Source organism: Rhipicephalus sanguineus, unplaced genomic scaffold, assembly GCF_013339695.2.
Source record: "Rhipicephalus sanguineus isolate Rsan-2018 unplaced genomic scaffold, BIME_Rsan_1.4 Seq1108, whole genome shotgun sequence".
NCBI lineage: Eukaryota > Metazoa > Arthropoda > Arachnida > Ixodida > Ixodidae > Rhipicephalus > Rhipicephalus sanguineus.
The window spans coordinates 76,977-98,985 of record NW_023614337.1 but is presented as its reverse complement, the minus strand read 5'-3'; the positions used below and the strand labels follow the sequence as shown (position 1 = coordinate 98,985).

The 22,009-nt window shown below is 45.6% G+C and overlaps 1 protein-coding gene across 6 annotated transcripts in view; it reads left to right on the top strand.

The window, feature by feature from the left end:
* The first annotated feature begins 283 nt into the window (after positions 1 to 283).
* LOC119376164 (putative Polycomb group protein ASXL2) overlaps positions 284 to 22,009 on the top strand; it is a 58,728-nt gene continuing 37,002 nt past the window's right edge. Inside the window, exons 1-6 of one of the 6 annotated variants that reach the window (XM_037646085.2) lie at positions 284 to 491; positions 1,025 to 1,107; positions 5,354 to 5,459; positions 13,606 to 13,714; positions 18,795 to 18,931; positions 21,142 to 21,232. In XM_037646085.2, coding sequence (XP_037502013.1) covers positions 417 to 491; positions 1,025 to 1,107; positions 5,354 to 5,459; positions 13,606 to 13,714; positions 18,795 to 18,931; positions 21,142 to 21,232 — 601 coding nt within the window. In that variant the 5' untranslated portion in view covers positions 284 to 416. Of the gene's footprint in view, positions 492 to 1,024; positions 1,108 to 5,350; positions 5,460 to 13,521; positions 13,715 to 18,113; positions 18,181 to 18,794; positions 18,932 to 21,141; positions 21,233 to 22,009 lie in introns of those variants that run through there. The other 5 variants (XM_037646084.2, XM_049411372.1, XM_037646089.2 and 2 more) reach the window with 5 other exon arrangements.

The following is a 22,009-nucleotide window of genomic DNA, read 5'->3' as shown; positions in this document are numbered from 1 at the left end:
GTGGTCCCGCTCTGCCAGTTGCAATGTGCAGCTGAGCGGTGGCATCAACACGCCAGCGCACGAGGAAGATACGCTTTCACCGCGTAGCTTCGCTCCTGCGATCAATGAGCAATTTTACCTCGAAGCTTTGGAACAAAAATGGTAGACCTATACGCAATTTTTTTGGTGAGTGTTTGGTTGGTTTGGTAGCAGTGCTCAAACAACTCCGCACACGGCATTTGGATGCAACTCCCGTTTCATCGATTCGAACCTGACGACACAGGCTCTTCGGCTAGGAGAGGGTCTGCGGCAAAGCGGATGTCACGTGACTTTGTTGTCCACATCTGAACATGGCGATGTTTACGTTATCGCACTAATCAAGCCGTGCGGAAGCAGTAGCGTCCAATTCTCGCGTGTGGCCGTAGTGCTGGAGCGCTATGCAGCAAGAGCCCGTGAGAGACAGACCAGTCAAGAAGAAAAAAATCCGGGCATGGACCGAAGCGGCACGAATTGTGAGTGATTTCCCGTTAGGCCTAGTCGGCTGCTCGAGTTGTCAGGGCTCGTTTCAACTGGTCTTGCGAATCTAATCACGTCAGTCGCTCTCGGCGCGTTCCCGCATCGCTGTTTTCTCTGACTTTCCAAACTTCACCAAAGTGCATCGGTACAGCTACTGTGCTATCTCGGGCAGTGCCACGGCGCGGATCGGCTGTGCATGTTCGGACGACCACAGAGGCTGATAACCTTATGAAGCCAGTCTGGGGCTTCCGCAAAATTGCACGACAGCTGAGATCTGTTCCGGGGGCATGGGTGGCGCATGGCTTGCTATTGCTGTCACTTCTCAAAGTGTTTCACCGGCGAGTTGTGTAATCTGTCACAACCGGACAACTCGACGGTCCTCCGGGGCGCCAGAAGGCTAAAATGTGACACGCGTGGAAGAGTCAGTCGAATGCTAGAGCAGTTGACATGTCCCTGAGGGGATAACACCAGCGAAATATCACTCTCACATGCTGCTAAAAGACCGCAACGTCGGCTCATATTTGCGTAGGTGTTGGAGCTACACCCCCAGACTCCGATGTCTCACAAGGAGATCTTCTCTGAAATCTGCACCCGAGGGCTAAAGGATGCGAGGTGAGAGTGATCTGCTGATTCCATCGAAATAAAGAAAAAAAAAAAGCCGTGCATGAGCTTAAAATCTCGTCGGGCTTGTCGGCTGAAAGCATAATAGTAACCAACGTGAACCAATAAAGAAATAAAAACACGTAAGAAACCGACCTCGGATGACTGTTTTGGTATTGTGTGTTGTCATTTGCGCACGTGTTGGGCATTCCGATTTGGCCCACACTCGAAGCATGAAGCTTGCGAATCCTCCCAAGCTTTATTGCCGCTAGCTTTTTGAGTTCTTGTTGGCTTGGGTGATGTGCTAAGCTCCATTTTGCCTACTTAAATAAAGGCAGAAAAAAAAAAAGCATACCTAAATTAGTTTAAAAAAGAAAAGAGTGCTAATCATGTAGGGTCAGTACCAAACGGTCGCCTGCCATAAGGAGGAACGGATACGATAAGTGCTTTTAATGTATCAATTTCTGGAAGCAGCTTGCATATTCTTGTATCACAGGATGAGTTCTAGAGTGCCGAAAAGAAGTATCAGTATGTTCTTAATAGAAGCAAAAGTATCTAAGTGTGCTCATTTTAGATAACTTCTTTTTCTTTTACTTGTTTGAATGTTATACTAAGTCATCATGAAAACTAGGTGTGTGAGCTGGCACACTTGCATAAATAAACGTGCTTGCACAGTGTTTGTTTCCCGTCACGGCTCTTAGATGTTGTTCTGTGATACTATACCAACCTGTTGCATTAGACCGCTTGGGAGCAAGATGCATATTTGCTGAATTGCTAGCCTCTTCATAGGCTAACCCAGTTCTGTATTTCTCAAGCTTCAGTCAGCAACAGGTAAGGAATTCAAAACTCTCACGAAAGTTTGCATGAAAGTTTCCTGGGCACTGCGTTGCTGTCCCCATGCATGTCTGGAAAGTAGCTCTGAGGAAACGGGCACGTAGAGGAGGTTGCAAGTGGTCTACCGGGGAGGAGAATGCTATGGTCACCCGTTGTGGTAGCTCAGTAGGTAAGGTGTCGTGCAGCCAAGCTTATGGACACGGGTTCTATTCCTGACCATGGCATTTTGAGTGGAGTCATAACACAAAAACACCCGTGTACTTAGATTTAGGTGCATTTTGAGGAACCCCAGGTGGTCAAAATTAATCCGTAGTCTCCCCCACTATGGTGTTCTGCATAATCATATTGTGGTTTTGGCACGTAAAACCCCATAAACAATAATCTACTATGGTCACACACTGCACCCACAAATAACAAAGCTTGGTAGGTATGGGGTTGTATAGGCCAGCTCATGATGCGAAGGGGTGTGCAGTAATGAATAATGTGACTAGAAGTGCTGTCTTAGGTGCAAAACAGAACTCGGGAGAAAGGAAATGAACTACTGCGGCACAGAAGGCAGAGTAGTCTGATTACTGCTCCAGCAGACGCTACTATCGCCTGCACCCAAAGACCCGACAAACCTCTTGCACTCTGCTGTTGGGAAAAGGATCATGGCATGGCATCATTTTAGTGAGGCAAAGGTACACTCTAAGCCGCAGAGGGCGTATTTGGGGCATCTTTCGCTATGCAACAATAATCATTATCTATCGTGCAAGCTTTCCTTGCATTATTGCCACACGCCCGGTACTTCCTGGTCACTAATGGTGTGCACGCTATCAGCATGACATAGCGCTCCTCAAAAACATAGTGAGCGCACAGCTTTCGAGAAAGGAAACACAAGCAAGCCAGACGACAATTATTATTGTGTGGCAGAAAGACACCCGTTTGGCTTTGTGTGTAGCCCTATGAAAACAGCAAGTTGTACACAAAATTTACCTCCACGATGTCATATGCAGTCATCCCATAGAAAATAACAGCTCCAGTGTTTTACTTTCACAAACTAGTTGACTCATTAGCAAGGGGAAGGCCTTTTATAATCCATAGTCAGAAGTGTGAATGTGCGGACACAGTCAGATGAAAGCTCACTTTGGGGCCAAGGAAATCTACAAATGAGGAACTTTAGATGGAAGTCATAATGAGGAATCCACAGAATCCATCTGGGGCTCTCTGTGAGGAGACATGCTTCTGGTGTGTAACAGCACCACTGTGTCATGGAATGTCATGTTAACTTAGGCTCGAGCATGTGTTGTGTGTATGACTCAGCACTGCAGATTAAAAAAAAATTCTGATAAAAGATGTTTCTCGACATTTTCTGTGTTCCCACTCGATGATTAGACACTCTGACCGGTAAGCTGTCTGTTGCACTAAAGAGAACAGGTACCACAAGAACTGGTTTTCAGTCCCTTCAATGGATGAAAAAAGGGAAATGGCTCAAGGGGCCCGCTTTTTGTTAGACAGCACCATATGAAGCCGGCAAACAGATAATGGAGCCAAGGGAAGCATAAGGAGCATTATTTGTAGTATTTGATGAATGTGTAGTAACTACAAAGTAAAGAGAAATTAATGTGGACAAAAACCACTTGCCAGTGGAAGGTAGCGAACCTACATACCTTGCGTTATGCATCAGATGCTCTGACAACCAAGCTATGGCAGCAGTCGCTTTCCCACTTACTTACTTGGGTGTTTGTGTATGTGTAACTTGTTCGTGTTAGCCAACATCATTGATGTTGCATTTTGCTTGCAGAATGCAAAATTCCAGTCTTAATAATTTTATTTTTTGGACTACTAGTTTAAACCAATTTAGAGCTTGTTTTTACTGTTGCTTCGGTGTGCTTAGATATAGCTGCCTGCACGTGGGAAATTTTCCCACAGAATGGTGGAACAAGGCCTAATTCAGAAAAGTAGAAATTCCTCATGTGTGTTGAGTACTTCTATAACGCTTACCCTACAGTGCCATGAGTGGAAGGCATCTATTTTTCATATCTACAGACAATGAGGTGACTTGAACTTTTGGCACACATCACCACTGCGCATAGAGGTGAATGCAGAAGTGTCACCAGTGTTCTAGCAATGACAAGTGTACGCCTCCTGAGGAGGTAGCATTGCCTGAACGAAGCACTGGTTCCAGTGCATTTTATTGGAACTGGGCAGGCATTGTACGAACCCTTCAGGCACAGCTATAATCAATAATGTCCAAAACGTTGCGATTATGATGCATTTATGGTACCATCAGTACACAAAAGCATGATCTTTGAGCAAGACTTTGATTTGGGCAAGTTGGTACATACTTACATGGGGAAACACAGCGCAAAAGAGGACGAAGGAACACAGTACACTGGACGAGCGCTGACCAGTGTACTGTGTTCCTTTGTCCTAGTCCTCTCTTGCGCTCTGTTTCCCCAGCTAAGCATGATCTTTGAGATCCACTTGCACTACCTTGAGGGAGCTGTTGTGAGGGTTGTGTTTTTAGACCATCTGTTGTACATGCTAAAAGAAACTCATGATAGAAAACACTAAAAATACTTATCTTTTTAGTGTGTTACAATCACTTTAAGGCATTTGTTATAAGAACTCTGATCTAAAAAATTTGTCAGTACACACCAAATGTGTTGGTGAAAGAGTTACAAGATATGTGTGTTCGCTGTGACATTATTGTGTTGTCATATAGCATCATCTCTTCTTGTTTTAGACCAGGGGTCTCAAACATGCGGCCCTCGTACCTTTTGCTAGCGACTTGGCCCGCACATGATTGACTTCGTCCCATACTTTATTTTCATGGGCTACACAGACATGAATGGTATCAAGCATTTCTTTCGTGAGGCATCTCATGCGGTCATCATGCGTTTAAAATATAAGTAACCGTGGAACAAAAGCTCTGCTTCAGAATCGGTGTCCTGATTTTAGTCATTCTGGAGCCAGTATTGATATGTTTCTCGAACCTTGACGCCAAATCCCCTTCAGAAATGACCCGTATATGTGATATGGGAGAGGCCTTCTTTCAAATGAAATCACACGGCCGTTCTCAGAGGCGGGTGGTTTGAATTTCGCTAACAATACACGGACCACTAAAACATTATTTTCTTTAAAAACTAAGCATTTCCTTGGCACAAAACAAGTACTACAAGGTTTCTGGCATGCTAGTTCAACAATCCATGCCGACTTAATGTTTGCCTTTAGTCTCCCTTTAATAATCCACATTTGTGTACACAATCAAACTTTGTCTAATATGCAGGATTCTAATTCAGTTCTGTTGCTGCATGTTTTTGTTGATGTTGAACGGGTTAGTGCTGTAGTTTCAAGGAACAATTGATTGTTGCCTGCTAGGTACATGAGGCTATGGTCATAAAGAACAGCCTTTGATAGTGTTTGTGTGCTTACTCAGCAGCCCAGCCGCCTTGGCCTGCCTGAATGCGATGCTGCATGCTCACTCCAGGGGACCAGAGGCTCTCTTCTACCGCGTGTTTGGAGCAGCAAGTGTCTTTGGTCTCAAGGTTGGTGCACTCCTTTCCTTGGTCATGATGTGTGACTTCCTCCAATCCAATATACACAGAACCAGTTAAATGAGTCAACTATTCCATGCTGGTTATTTAGCTTAGCCTTCTCACTTGGATTGGAAACCTGGGAGAATGGCTTAAGCTGTTTAGGGGTGTGGCTTACTGTTAATCCAATCAGTACACTACTGGAACTTCGAGGAAAAGCAGTCGAATACTTGAGAGCGTACGAAACACTGGCACTTCACAGCTTTTGTTGAAAGGTCACTCTGGGTGGCAGTGTGAGTGATGGCAGTCATCGTTATTTGCCTTGCCGCTCCCTTATATTTCACATCCTATAATTGGGTGGTCACTGCAGCTTCCATTGTTCTGTTTAACAATGGTCGATTAGGCCTAACTGCACTAACATCTGCAAGGTATCTAATGAGTTTCTAATCGAGGTCAAACTGGTCAAAATAAGGCAAAAATGTTTCCAAGTACGGTTTACCTCTGTAGTGCGTACTAAAACGGGAAACTCTTTTGTAGCTTACAAGTGTATGATGTTCAGGTGAACTTGCACATTGTGCAGAAAAGTATCTCGTTAGTGCTTTAGTATTGTTGATCAAGAAAGCATCACTTTTGGTGCTCTCCCCTAGCGAGTGGACAGCAGAAAAGGCACACAAGGAAAGAGACAAAGTGAACACAAGCATGGACTTCCAACTGATCACTCATCATTTTTGTTTCACCCTCATTCTATTCAGCTTTTTGTGCTTATCCACTCTCTTGCAGACCACCGACTGTCAGCCATCTGGCTAAATGCTGCCCCCTTTGGTGACAGTTTGTTTCTTTAAAACAACAAGGTGCACCTCAGTACAGTCGAACCTCGTTAATACGTACCCGCTTTAAACGTACTAACGGTTAAAACGTAGTTGCGACGAATCCCCGACCGAGTCCCATAGAGCCCAATGCATTCGCTGACCGCTTAAGCCGTAGTGGTTCGCCCTATGCCTACCGGTTAGTGCGTACCCTGCGTACCGCGATAATTTTTTTTGTGCCATAAAATTTTACTGCGCCGCTAAACTTCCCGACGCCAGAATGTGCCGCCAAAGGTCTTCCGCCTTTTCGAGAAGTGCGCAGATCAGTCGATCCCCGATTCCGACTTCCGCGCAACTGCGGCGACGCCTTTGCGGGTAAGCATCGGGAAAGAACGAAGGCGAGGTGGCGGCCACCGACGAACGCGCCGACATGACTTATCGCCGACAGCCTTATCACAATAAGTATCTTCAGCTATCTGCTCGGGCACGCGTGCGGCGCAGCGCTACTTTTTAAGCCTACTGCACGCTTTTATTAGGCGACAACGTGAACACGCTGGGCCGCCGATCGCTGCCGCTTCGTTGTGCGCGGCCGTCTTCAAGGCTGAAGTTGAATTAATGGCACAAATGCTCGAGCAGGGACGAAGAACTTCAGCCATGTACCAACTAGCTCGACTCACACCGCTACTAAGGCCGTCTCAGCGCGCACCGCTTTGTAGAAGCGAAGCACATCGCTGTTGCGATTAACGTTGCGGTCGCTGTGTCTCCTCGTAAACCTCTCTGCATTGACGCTATCACACTAAACGCACGTGTACGTACAGCAAGCGTACGCGGGTGTAACCATACGGCACCTTTTACAGGCGACCACCCAACCGCCTCCGTCCGCTGCCAGGACCGCTAGAGCATCGCGGAGTGCGCATCGCTTGCATGAACCGTCTCATCGCTGCGTTAACCACAGCTCTCGCAGCATCTTTGCACGATCTGGAGCGACGTGGGTACGAACAGCATTCCCACGATAAATGCGCGCGTGCGGCACAGCAGCGGCCCGGTAGTGACGGCGTGAGCCGAGTAGCGGCGCGCTGCACGCAACTAGCCGGGAGACGATCGGCTCCACGCGGCCGTACCGCGTTTCACTAGAACTGTGTCAGTTTTCGTTTTAGTAGCAGATCGCGGTTAGACGCATGCACATATACCGCGGAAAGCAGACCTGTCCGTTCTGTCGCTATGTCGGTCACTGCGTTGACCGCGTATCCCAGACCCTGCAATAGTTTCGAAATGCTCTTCGGCGTCGCCACTACGCGCTATCGGGCGGTCGTGCGAGTGTGCCAGGATCTTTTCTCCACTTTGGCGCAAAGAAAGAATAGGCTTTGCGGTGGGTATTTTCGGCAATATTTGCTGTGGCACTCTATTTGTTTGCTGGCGGCGAAGGCGTACGCTAGGAGATGCAAATTTGTACTTGGTGTTTAATGCGTACTACCGTTTAGTGCGTAGTTATGCCGCGTTCCCGGCAGGTACGTATTAACGAGGTTTCACTGTAATAGAATCCAGATATAGTAACAGCATGGGGTGACGAGCTAGGCTTCACTATGGATGCTTTTAAAAACATTTTCTTGACCAATGACCACTGGAAGTTGTAGATAGTGTTTTACCTAAAGAATTTTTCAAATTGGTTCTTCATTGGAGAAGTTGAAAAAAATTGAACCATCTTGTTGCCATGCGGCCAGGAGGCAAGCGTCACTGCCGAGAGAGACATTCCCTACCTTTGCCTCAACTAGCATTTGCAATTGTCCTTGTCTCCTCCCATAGTAGAGCCAGGGGACCACATCACATTTGGGGCTACCTGTTGTAAGGACATGATCGGTAGCTGGCCCCCACTGTCGTCCACATAGCAGACGTTTTCCAGTGAGGAGAATGCGGTCTTAAAAGGCCATAGGCTTGTTTACAAGAGGAATCATTTTACTCCGTATTTTTGTACAGTCTTCAGCTATTATAGCCCTGTGTCCGCTAGCACTGAAACACTTGGGAAGAAGTGACAGCAGTTCCCGCCAATCCGGTGTTTTGCCGTCTCAGTGCTCCACCCACCGGAAAGGGTGAAGTGGGCCACTTGATACATCCGATGGGGAGCATAGTCAAGATGTCCCATGGAGGCCAGTAATGCTCCACACACTGACGACGTACAACCCCCACGCTTCAGCGACTTGATTCAGAGAACTCCTGGTGACGAGATTGAGTGGGGGTTCGAGTCGGGTCGATCGTTGACTTCGAAGGAGACCTTTCATGATGGCCACTGTCTCGAAGAGCTGAAAACGCTTACGTTTGTGTTCAGGTGAAGACAGGCCCTGAAGCGATGGGAACCTTTCCAGCGGCTCCGTCTCACGTCCAACGACGCTGTGCAGGAAGGGGTGTCCGTTGGGCTTCTGTTTAACGCCAAGACGACAGGCTGTCTCGCTCACTTGACCACAGGTGTACAAACACGTTCCAGGAAAATGTGGGGCTCAGTGCCGCCATCCAAGTGCCAATCCCGCTGGAAAAGCTTTCCAGCCGTCAGCTCAATGCACAGTGGCGTCTGTCATGGCGAACTTCAAGGCCAAACTTAACACTTTATACATAAATAGTTACAGCACCAGAGAAGCCACTCTTACTGTGACAAGATACTTGACATGCCAGAAATAATGGAAAAAATGCAAAAGCAGATGGTGGCATCACCTTGAGATTGCCATGCCGACATACCATGACTGGGATTTTGACAATGTCGGCTGAGACCTAGTTAACTTATTGCAAGTATAAATTAAACTGCATTGTACTGTAAAGCTGTCCATATTTATCTGCACATCACACAGATTTTTATAATTGGCTTTAATTGGCTTTTTGTAAGAGTTGTTAGTAAGACAATATGTACAGGCCGTTTCAAAAGTATTTTGTGTGCTTATTTGAATATTAAAAAAATAAACGAAAAGCTTTACGGCACAGAATGGGCCTTTGTGAATATTCTTATGCAAAAATCTTGACGAACTTATGTCTAATCCATTAATTAATTTTTGGATTACAATGAGGGCTTATCAAATGTTGTAACTCAAAAACTACAAAAGGTATTTCTAAATTGATTTCAATTATGATATCAGCATAACAAATCACATCTGCATGCCAAAATTCATCACTTTATCCCCATAAATAACAAAAATAGTTTTCATTGCTACGTCTCCGCTTAAAGGGACACCGAAGCACTTTTCTGAAAAAAATGAGGTTTTGGTGTCAGGTTGTAGAATATTGTGCGGCAAGCTCGAAAATGACGTCAAAAATTTGGATAAACTAGCGTGGACAATTGCATTTTGGCAAAAACGCGACTCTCTCCGCTGCTACGATTGGTCAAAGCTTCGTGACATCACCCTGGGTGCTGCCAAGTGACAGGAGCAAAATAGTGAGAGCGCTGAAGGCCCACCGCGAAGCAGCAATATTACTGGCTCTCCAGTGACACGGAGGAAATTACGGACACTGGCAAATAGAGACAAGTGAGCATTGCGAATAATACGCGTACAGTATCAGTAACTGTTCATCGTAATGCCTGGACGTAATGAACAGTGTTCTCAGAAGTGAGGCGGCCCTGTGAGCTACACTGTCGCGGGCCCCGCTGAAACTCTCTACGCACCCCCATGCAAAACTGCTGAACGAAGGCATTTCCTCAGTTTTTCTTTTCATGAAGGCAAGTATGAGTGGCAGCAAGATCCTCCTGTTGTGCGAAAATACAGAAGGGAGTGCGTCGCGGTTCAGTTGTGCAGATTAATAGTCAAGCGTAGTGACTGCACTTGAGACAGGCATAGCACACTTGCTTTTGGTATGAAAATTTTGCTCTGAATAGCAGTGACCAACTTTACAGCCATCTTCTGATCTTGAGAAAGTTTGCGAAATGCGACCTCATCGTGACCGTACGTGCTATTGCAGCCAGATGCCGCGCAGAACTCAACATGGTGAGCCCGCTTAACACGGCGCGTAGGCTGTTGCAAAGCCCGTAGAAGCGCTACTGGTGAAGTTCGGCATCGCAAGAATTTCGAATTGAGAGAATAGGATGGTGCAGCCGTAAGCAAGTCTTTGCAAACGCCTCTGCTGACGCTTTCCTTGGCAGCAGGTAAAGGCGCAAACCAATGCGACCTTGCGCGTCTCTCGATGATGTTACTTCTCCACGTTTCTCTCTCTGCCATCCCCTCCTATGCTCCGAGTACGCCAAGGGTGTTCCCATGGCCAATGTTCACCCATTTCTAACGTCGTCGTTTAATTAAATATCGCAAAAAAGGTCTACATAAGATTCCGAATTACTAATAAACTCGAGAATTGAAAACTGCTTCAGTGTACCTTTAAGTTTTGAGATTTACTTGTGGTATCCTTCAAAAGGTTGTGAACTTTGTTTACGGTGCTATTTTAGGTTAAGTCTGTGTATATTGCATCTTAATTTCATTAAATATTGCCACGGGCATTTCTTATTATCACTTTTGCTTTATTCGTTTTTCGCCCTCAAAGACTGTCAGCAACGCTCAGCGCAAACCGCACCTCATTGTTCGAGATGCTTCGCGATTATTGTAGATCATTTTGTTAAGATTGCGCGCAAGACGCGAACACTCGAGCTTATTCTAGAACTTGCGCGACAACCAGCGATAACGCTGGAATATTCGACGGCACATGTATAAATACTGACGTGCTTCACCGCTTGTCAGTTGATGGACGGTCAACGCTCTGTTCGCCGCTATCGGTGTATTGCTGTAGCTTTCAGTTTCTCGGCCACAAGTTCGGCCTAATAAAGAGTTTCATCTCGACGTGCTGGCTGCTGCCTTCGTCGACGTCACGACCACGTGACAATATTGACTCAGCAGGGATGCAACAGCTGCGCCAATTGTGCCAATTTGATACAATTCCTTATTTTTGTGCCAAGCTGAGCCAAAACCGTGAAATTGGTTAAAATTGCGCCACACTGCGCCAAAATGCCCGATCAGCTTAAAATTTTCTCAGTTGCGCAAATTTGAGCAAGGAATGGAGGCCGCGTTGGTCATCTGCAGCTTGGGCATCGTCATCCAATACAGACGTGCAGACCCTAACCCTAACACCTTGTGAAAAAAAAGTCACTTCCACCGTAAGGACGAAGCAATGAATGCGATAGCAACAAATTCTAATGTTATACGAAGTGAGGCTGGCAGCGAACTCTTTTGTATTCAATCTCGCGTAACTCTACAAAACGGTGTAAGAGAATATGGCCGCTCCAGGGAAAGATGCTCTTTCTGCACAGTGTCTTCGCATTGAGAGTGCTGCACCTAGCAGGATATACGAGCCGCCCGCTGATGGCTGCTGAGATAGCGCGCGCGCCAGTGATCGCGACCTTAGAATCAAAGTTCAAAGTTGCTACTCGAGCGACAGCCCCGCCCCCCTCTCGCGTCTTTTCATGCTCGTTCAAGACGGGCGGGGCGTTTCCTCTATGCTTCGATGGCAGGCTTCCCGAGCGGAGCAGTGTTATCGCATGTGCCCTCCGAGTGACGGAGATGGGCTGGCTCGTTTGATATCTGCTTCGGTCGCATTCGTCGACCGCATTCGCGTGCTTTTACCCGCGGTAGCACATAGCTAAAATGGCTGCTTGGGCGAGTTGGTTCATGATTAAGATAGATTTACCAGCGCAAAAAAGACCGGACATTTAGGAAGGACACACACACATAGCGCTGCACTCGCAACTGATTTATTACTTCGAACGCAGGGCCTTTTTGTAGGCACACGTCGAAGCAACAGAAAGATAACATCAGGTAGAACATACTATGCACAGGGATATGTTATCAATTTGGACTTTATACGGGAGATGACGGCAAAAACTTGTCGAGAGTGTCCATATAGTTGTTATTGCAATAGAAAAGGACAGTAGTTCTCAAATTTCCTGATGCTTGTTTTATTGCATGCAGAACGCTTTTTAAGCCACTTTTGCTGCAGTACACTGGTGTCCTGTGGAAAAGCATACTGAGATTTAGAAGGGGCTATTAGTACTAGCTGTCAGGGACACAGCACGTTTCGTTCCTTGATCACTCATTCGTGCACGCGCCGTGTAATTACGAGTACTAGTACGATTGCTGACGTCTAAAAAATTATTGGCAATCATTTGGAGCTGCTGTGTATGGCGTTTCTGCGGCCTTGAGAAACAATAGACAAAAGCGTATGCCAGTTTTCTTTTTTCGCTACCCCCACTTGCTCCTGCTTTACGAATCTCCCAAATTTCCAGGCTGCCAGGTTCGTGGGTCCACATTAGCATTTCCACTGCCTGTCGAATTATTTGACATATTCTGCAAATGCTAATGTGGACTTAGTCATTGTTCTCACTGTGGGGTGGCTCAACACAGTGCTTTTATTGAAATAGCAGTGTTCACGTGCACTGTGCACGAATTAGCTGATGTTGAATGATTTTTACATATTTTTGTTTTCTTTTTTAAAAATAAGCCTTTTTTGTTATACTGCTCCAAATTTGGGATTTCAGGCTAAAAAATTCAGGTTTTTTTTTTTTCGTAACCTGCTCCAAAAGCAACATTTTGCTGCTCCAAAAGTTGCTCCAAATCCTGTTTCGGCTGTTGCATCCCTGACTCAGTGACGCTCGGTTCCTGTTAAAATACCTGGGGTACTTTGCAGATTTTATTCACGAGAAGTCTTTGGTAATTTCAGCTATAATTTGCAAGTGTGGCATTCCCACAATGTTGTAGTTTCTGTATTCTGTACATTGGTGCGAAACACATGCCTGCTGACCACTATGAAGTTTCAAGCTAGGTATCTCCTGCCATGAGAAATGTACAAATACAATGATACTTTCAATTCTAAGCTCCTTTGTGTGAAAAGGGAGTAGATTCTTCCACATTGCTAGCAATAAATGTACTCATTAATTCATTTTGAAGCTTTGTTGTTAGGAAATACAATGGGTTATACCGTATTGTTAACAGAGCGGCATATAAGTCCGAAAATGTGCGTATTCTTAAGCTATGTTTATTGTGAAACCAGTGAGCATCTTAGTGCTGTTATAGTAACATGCGTGTACCGGTAAATTTTCAAGAATCTTAGGAGCTGCAGCAAACCATGCTATCTCAGTATCTTTTGAATGTGGGAACATTCAATGGGAGGACGCTGTGTTGTTATCATCAATATTAAAGGCAGGCACTTTGTTTTTTATTCTCTCCTCACTGCAGGGTAAAGCAGCGTTACTGCTGGTGGCTCTGCACTATTAGTTACATGCCCCCTCTTTTGTTTCAAATCTTTGCACGCAGGTGATGAGCTTTGACCACTGTGCGGTGCCCTTGCTTCTTTCTTTTCGTTGTTGCACACCCTCTCTGTTGTGGCTGTGCTGACAGACTGACATTCCGGGAAGCGCGGTCAGCTTGGAGGCGGACGAGGATTCCGGACCAGAGACAGAAGACGCCAGTGTAGTCAACTGCGTGCGTGACCACAAGAAAGCCAAAGGTACTAGTCCTCTTGATGTGGCTGATACTGGCAGAATAGTGCCTAGCTTTAGTGCATTAACGTAATTCTGGCACGGAGCTGAAAGCCGTGGCACTGATTGCAATATCATATGTCACCTTGTTAATCTGAGGGTCTCAAGTGGTCAAGGAACAAAGGACACTCTACCTGGCAGTGTAAACGCGCAAGAAGGGCATTTATTGTGCCTTCTTTTCATTAAGCTAGCTAGCCAATTTACCAATGTAGCATGCTGATGGAACAGGTAGGCGAATCAATCAAGTTTAGCTCTCTCTGTGAGGATATTGAGTGTGTGATGTTTGCATTGCCAGAAACCCACACCTACGTCTTTTGGGGGCGGGATATTGTGAATAAAGGTGCATTCGAGGGAATGGGAAGGCATCCATGGGGCAGTCCTGTGGTGTGCCTTGTTGAGTGTGCCAAGTCATTCCCGAACCAAAGAAGAGAAACTTAGTTCTCCTTGCACCCAAATCACTGTGCCGTCGGGTGGCGACACTACAGGAGCACTGGTGCCATTTTTTGCACTACTGTGCAGCTATGCCAACCTCAGCACTGCAATGCAAGAGCTGGAAAAGGAGAAATGGGAGTCTCATGTCCTTAGATTTCAAAATGCATAGAGCCTCACATTGTTTTTCACCCGTGTGCTCTTTATCTGAAAAGCCTTTCTCGACATACTTTCTAATGATCACCTTGAAGAAAATTTTGCCCCTCATAAAAGAAAGGCTTGTTTCAGATAACGTAGATAATGAATGACTTCCATGAAAAAAATTTTCAGATGTTAAATACAAGGGCGAAACAGTAGACTGTGGACTAACAATACAGGCGAGCATATGTGAGTGCAGCTTTCTCGGCCTTGTGAAATAAAATTTCTAGAATCTGATACAGTCAAACCCGTTTATAACGAATTCGAAAGTGCCGCAAGAAGTGGTTGTATATCAGTAGTTTATTGTATAAGAACTCACCCTTAAAAACAGGCACTTAGCGACCGAGGCATTTTTTTTTTCTGTGCATTTTTATTAAAATGTTGTAACAACCCCTCCGGTGACAAGTTAAGCCTTTTCGCGTCATGAAGCAATGCCCCTTGCGTGCTCACGAGTGAATTAAACCACCTTTGCAATTAATTAACACCGTTTCACTAGGGATGGGCGAATAGTAACTTTGAAGTTCGAAGCGAATCCGAAGCGAATAGTGATTTGGTCGAATGATTTCGAATCAAATAGTTCGAATAGTACTCACCCCATATTAAGAAAGATGAGCATTTTCGTCACGACCCTTGCACAGTATTCTTAAGAATTGGAACTAGGTATGAGTGAATGTCACTTTTTTGGTTTGAAATGAAGTGAAAGAGACCTTGAATAGTATAAAAATTTGAATAGCAGTAGGGTGCAAGTTACAAGCGGTACAATGCATTACAATTTAAAAATTACTAGACTTAGCGCATATAAGCCCATATAACATGCTTTTAAACCAGTGCAGATTTCCCGTGGATGGGTGGTTTCACGGCACAGCAAACAGACAATTCGTTCATTTTGAATAATCTAAATTTGTATCGAAGCGAATTCAAATACTTTAATATTCGTTCGAATATTCGAAACGTCCGAATATTCGCCCATCCCTACGTTTCACTGAAGCGTGGTACCACCAAGTCCCTGGCTAGTTGCATGCAGCTTGTGGCCTACTCCACTCACGCCGTCACAGGCGGGCTGCTTTATGCGCACGTTTGTGCATTCTTCGTGCCTGCTTCAATAGGACTGTGCACGGGTGCGGCGAGGAGCCTGTTCATCCAACGTGGTGATTCCACCATAGTGACCTCAGTGAATTTCAATGTGGAATAAACGTGATTTTATTCATTCATTCAACGCGGCGAAGACAAGCATTTTGCAAGCAATGCGCACCCTATGTCTTCGCACGGTCCTGCACAATGAGGTGCGGCACACTTGGGCTATTGCCTAATAAAACGTGCAGTATACGCTCGCTGTCAATGCATCGACGTTTCTCGGTGCCCACGCCGCTCAACACCAGGGAGCTACTATCATTTCTACAAAGTGACGTGCACTGAAGCGGTCTCGCACGACGCGACGGCGGTGAACTTGCAAACGGCACCATGGTGCGCTTGTACCGCCGTCAATTTGCACAGTTTACGCCACACGCACATCCGAACAGATAGCTGCAGGTGACTATGATAAGGTTGTTGGCAATAAGTCATAATGGCTCATCCATCGATGGCCGCCACCTCGCCTTCGCGCTTTTCTCATGCTTATCCGTGAAGGCATCGGCACAATCGCGCGGAAGCCGTAATCATTGATTGACCGGTCTCTTCTGATACCAAAAAGACGGAATACCCTTCGCGGCACATTGTGGCGTCGGCGAGTTGAGGGGCGCAGTGAACTTTTTGTGCGACAAAAAGTTATCGTGGTTATCGCTTCTCGCGTTTATGGCTTCATGCGTTCCAAGTCATTGTTTGGTTCATCGTAGGCACTCGTCGCTGCCGAGAACGACGTCAGAAAAGGTTGCCGCATGAAAGTTTTCCTCGCTGCCATTCTGCCACTGAAAAAACATTTGAAAAGTGAGTGACCTCGCTCGCAGCGTCCGAAATCTGCTTGCAGTGCTCGCCGATCTGGGATATCTTAGTCCCAAGTAAACTGGAGCGGGGCATGCGTGAGCGCGCACCTCTCTCACGCTTTTAAAGGCCTGTTCTAACTTTTTCTTTTTCGCTTCGTATGTGCTGTATTTTTACTGCGACCGTGTCTGAAATGTTCATTGTAAAAGTAGGAGGCTTTGAAAAATGTTCGACACAGTTTCAATGGGTAGCACAGGAAAATTATAACTAAATATGGTCATTATAACTGATAGATCGTTATATCTGGGATCATGATCAGTGGGTTCGACTGTATTTCAGACTGGCAATTATTCAGGCTTCAAGGCAGTCCTTGTCGGGCCTGAATCAGGCGTTGGTGACTCAGTGCTGTCCTCCTTTCCTCGAGAACAGGAAAGATTGAGAGCATGCATGCGAGTACCCTAGCACATCGTATTGCGCGCTCTATATCCGATGTAGTTTCGTATCTCTTGCCTTGCACGCATTGTGTCAACACCCAATTTGGTGTTGTTGTTGGTGTGTGTCATGTCGGTGAGTAGTCATAGAGGTTGCTGGACGAAATGCAATCAGCTATTCCTTACCTTGTAAACGATCTTGATCGTTCAAGATCTAGATGTTGCCAACAAGGCTCTCTTTTAAACGATCTCGATCGGTGAGAAAAAGGATGCCGCTGCTTGTTCTGAGAGAGCTGTGATTCTGAAATCAAGAAGCTATTCTGAACTCCAGATAAGAGGATAAATTTCCAACAGAAACAGTTGAATCTGAGTGTGCTTTTGCTGCAAATGGAAGTTTTTTTCGTGAGTGCACCATTGCAGCAAGTTCTAAGCAGCTGACTGTCCCTTCTTTTTAATCATTCATAGGGTAGCTACCCACTGCACCGCTACAAACTCTATAAAAATGGGGTTTTTTGGGATAAAACCGACTTGCAATACCAATGTACAGCTGTGATTGAAATTTGCGGTGCCGTACTGTTCTTGCTCAATTCTTTGGACTATATACTTTGCAAAAATGGTCATATTTCAGTATAAGAATGTTTCTATATGACAGAGTAAATTGGTGATCTTGGAGACTTCGTGATATCAAGGTCTACCTATTACTGTACATATTGCTACAAATTATCACACTACAGAAGAACGTTCCAACACATTCTTTTTTAGGCTTGTGCAATTGTATGGAATTTTGGAATATTCAGTTGAATATTATGCTACTTAATTTTAGCTTAGTTTGAATTTGAATGAACAAATTTACTTTATGAAAGCTAAAATTTAGCTTTGATGAGCAAGTTTACTTGTATTTTCATAGCCCATGTCTTCACATCTAAATAATAACAAAAAAAAAACAGCTCATAGCCAAGTAAAGGCACATACAAATGCATCTCTGGATGTTGCACATAAACAACCTTATTTGTTAGATCTTTGACTTTTTGCTATTCTGTGGAGGTTTTATGTGAATGCTTGAACTTTTGAAACTGGTGTTTCTGTTTTATCATTCACCGGTGCTGTTCACTTTGACGTTGCTTCAAAACAAGACACTGCGAAGTGTTTGCACCAAGCCTAATCTAGTTTGACTCATCTAACAAACAGCGCTAATTTATGCACGGACAAAGGAAGAACACACGAGGACAGGCGCTGTCCTTCCCTGTGGTATTTCCTTGTCTGTGTGTAAATTAGCGCTGTTTTTATATGGCTTCCCAGCAATGAGCTCGCTTCCAAGCACTTTTAAGTCTGACACAGTATTGCCAGATGTCTTTTCGTGTTTCTGTCTGGCTGAAGTTCTCTGTTGTCTTAGTGTGCGTGCTGACGATGTGCGCAAGCCAGCTGGGTTGCAGCGTGGACCTGCTGCACTGGAAATTAGGGTTAGCAAATGTCTGTTTCTTTGCTACCTCAAGTATGCGAATAGCTGCATTCCATCCAAAAGGCATTATTTCCACTGTGCTCTAGTTGCAACTTGTGGGGACATACACATTATTGAGTTGTTTTCACTGCATGGCTCCTGCGTGTCCTGTAGGCCGGCTTCACCATGGAACACTAGCCAGGCCAGAGTCGATGTAGTTGCCACCGTGTGAAAGATGGTGCCACTGTTCCTGTGGTGGTGCCATCTGACGAGCGCCATGAGGATTGGGTCTCTTCCTCTTGGACTTGTGAGCGTGTCACGCGAGACCACAAAAATTGAATTTTTTTTTGTGCGAATCTCTTTCAGTGATTAACGGCATTAAAAAAAAAGATTGCTGCTAAATAGAAGTGAAGCCTGGTCTGTGCACTTGGATACATTATCACAATGGAGTAGTGATGCAGTGCATGTTTTAAAGAAAAGCCTAATGTTCAAAGCAGTATTGCTTAGGCAGCATGTAGGAGGGTTAGCTTTCTCTCGTTAGCAAGTGATGGATGGGGGGCTGTCTAGGCAATTACAGAGCAAAGAATACACTGTAATGTATTAAACCATCTGGTGTACATTTCTTTGTCTTTGCAGTTTTGTATGTGAAGCTGCCTGCAGGCTTTCGTACACCAAAGGGTCTGAGCATGGACATCATGGCCAATGGCGAGAGCCTGCCCAACCAACAGCCCATTCCAAATGGCATATGTTCCTCTGTGCCACTGGACCGAGAGGTTAGGACCTTGCGCGGGTGGGCGGTACCGAGCTTGATTGTCCTAACTACAGTTCAATCTAGTCGTAACAAACTCATATCTGACACGAGGATGCCTTTGTTGTACTGTAGAACCTCATTCACGCGAATTTCATGGGACACGAAAAAATGTCTGAATTGTCCTATTGTTGAAATATTGAAGGTATTGAGAAAAAAAGAATGCCTTCTGTATCAACTTGCTTCTATTTATTTGAATGAATTGCCAAATCTGGCTCTTATTTTGCATAAAAACAGTGCAAAAGCTGCAATTCTCGTCATCTCGCAACTTCCAGTATGGTAGAGAGGTGGGCGAGTTGGAAACGGTGCATACTTGGAAGATCAGCGCGAACATGACGGAAACACAAGACACTATGAACTGTGTCCTTCTTGTCTTGTGTTTTCATCATGTTCGCGCTGATTTTCCAAGTATGCTCGCAACTTGCTTCACAATGCTGCTGCAGTGCAAGACCCCATACGTTCATCTGGGACGTGCTTTTCACACGTCCCCTGCTCTGCCGTCTGCCATGACCACCCAGTGCATGTATCTTTTTAGGGAGTGAGCTGGCCAATGAAAGATCAGCTGTCCATCACAATGTAGTGGCAAGTTTGATGCCAGCATGCATACTGTAGAACAGTCGCTTTCCATCCTCAATAACTTCCTTCATGTTTGTGACATTGCGTGTTCGTTGCTCCGATTGAAAATGGCACTGCTAAGCACCACATCTGCTGCAAAGAAATTGTGCTTCTAGCAACACGATCACAGATATGGCCCATGCGGTTTTGAAGGTACATGTGCAAACTGTGCGCATAGAGTCCAAACAAAACAACTGTTTACTGTAGCCGCTGCTGATGAAACTTAAAAAGCTAAAGATGCAATTCTGGATGGTGTGATCCCCCTTCAGATCTGATATATCTGGGTTTGACTGTAATGGTATTTTGTATTGCAATGGCTGGGTATTGTGGGGTCTCGAGATGAGCCGTTCTCGGAACACACGGAGACAGTTCACACAGTCGTGCAACAACACGTGTACATTTATTGACTTGCTTTGTACATACGGTGAGCTCGCCTGCTGAATCTAATGCACAACTAGTAACCCACTAAGTAACCTTATACAATGCCAAAACAATACCCGGAAAACATAACACAGACCCCGGACAACATGAGACATACAATGCACCGCGAATGCGGCGTCGCCGACGTTCGACTCACCACGAGGGGCCCGCGGGAAACAAGCCGCGGTATGGTCCCCTATGGACCCACCGCAGGAGACGTCCATCCACGCATGCTACCAAACCCCAAGGAAAGGCTCGCTGCTGTTTCCTGCAGGCCGGCCTAACCTCCCAGGCGGCGCTGCCGGCGCCACCGCGCTAAACCTACATTGCGCGAGCACAGCACCACATCTTGCTCGGTGGCTTTTAAACTTAACCGCGGCTAATACGCGAGACGCGCGTGCGCCGTGAGGCACAAGCGACTTTACAGGGATAATAGCACCCCACAGTATAAAAGTAACATCTTACGTTAAGCTATGAATTACCAACTTTTAAGTTAACCTCGCTACATAAGCTGTTACAGGCGAGGGTCGGTTGAAGAAATTCAAGTACATATAATGTTTCCACTCAAGTAAGAGGTCATGCGAAGACTTAATTATCAAACTTCTAGCTGTGCCAGCAGCTAGAAGTTTGCACTGGTTCAGCATTTTTTTATTATTACTAATTTGTCAAAACACTTCGGGGTCCTTTGTGAGTATGCAGAACTGATCTTTACGGCGCAGCATCATTCTGTGTAGAGTTCGTCTTATTTATCTGCATGCCACAAATTGCTGAGTTACAAAATGTATGGTGTTCTTTTTAGCGAAAGCATGTTGTTAAGGACTAGTTAATTGTATGTATGTACTAGAGTGGGTGCTATTGTCTAGTGGATGGCTGTTTTTCGTTACATGAATTTGACGCAAGCTTCTACAGTTCAGAAGTGGTGGCTCTATGAAGCTTTTCACACATTAAAAAAAAAAAGGCTGCTTGGTCCATCACTGTTCTTGCTCAGTGAGCTTTACAGCTTAAGAATTCCTTGCTTTTATGGCATGAGTGTAAAATGATAATAAATGTGATGTCACTTTTTGAACTGCAGCAGAGCAATGGATTTAATCTTTTACCCTTTGTGACATCAAATGCTGTGTTGCTTTTGATGTCTTGCAGCCACTTCGTCACTCTGTGCGGCAGCAGAGGCGTCCAGTCTGCTACACAGATGACTCGATTGAACGTCGCACATTGGCGTCTGCTGTGCAGGGTGAGCTTCTTCGTTTTCCCCAGCTAGGCGACAGCTCTAAGGGTATTACTATAGGGCTTATGCTAAAAAGGACAATGGTAATGGTACAGTCGAACATGGATATATCGAACCCACATATATAGAATTTTCGGCTCTATCGAACTCGTAAATTATCCCCTTGAAAATCCTCTGTAAAAGTATAGAAATTCGCACGTTTACAGTCAACTGCCGATTTTTCGGATGCCCGATTTTCCGGACATGCTCGAAAATTCGGACGCTTTCGTGGCACCGTCACCAGCCCCAGAGACGTCAATGTATTAGAACGTCCGAGATTTCGGACACTGAAACTCTTTCGCGTCCGATTTTTCGGACTTTTGCCCAAATTGCAGGTCCGAATTGCATTATTTGAAGCGCCCACCTCTGTCGTGTCTATCATCTCGCAGGTTCGAACCAGCGCTTTCGCGAGTCGATCTATTTGCGACAGCACAGTCCGAAAGTCAGCTTTGCCGCAATGCCCAAGCGTTATGGGGTGAAGCAGACCAGAAATTCAAAGGGGCCGCTATCACGGCGCCGTGCGGCGATGTCTTCACGGATAAGCAGCGGAAATGCGCGGAGGTGATGGCGGCAGCTGGCAAACGCGCCAGTATGGCTTAATCGCCGACAACCCTTACGATAAGCATCTTCAGCTAACTGCTCGGTAGCGCATGTGGCCAAGCGCAGTTGCAGGCATACCGCACGCATTTCATAGGCGAGAACCCCAACGCACCATGCCGCCATTCGTCCTGCCTCTTTGTGCAA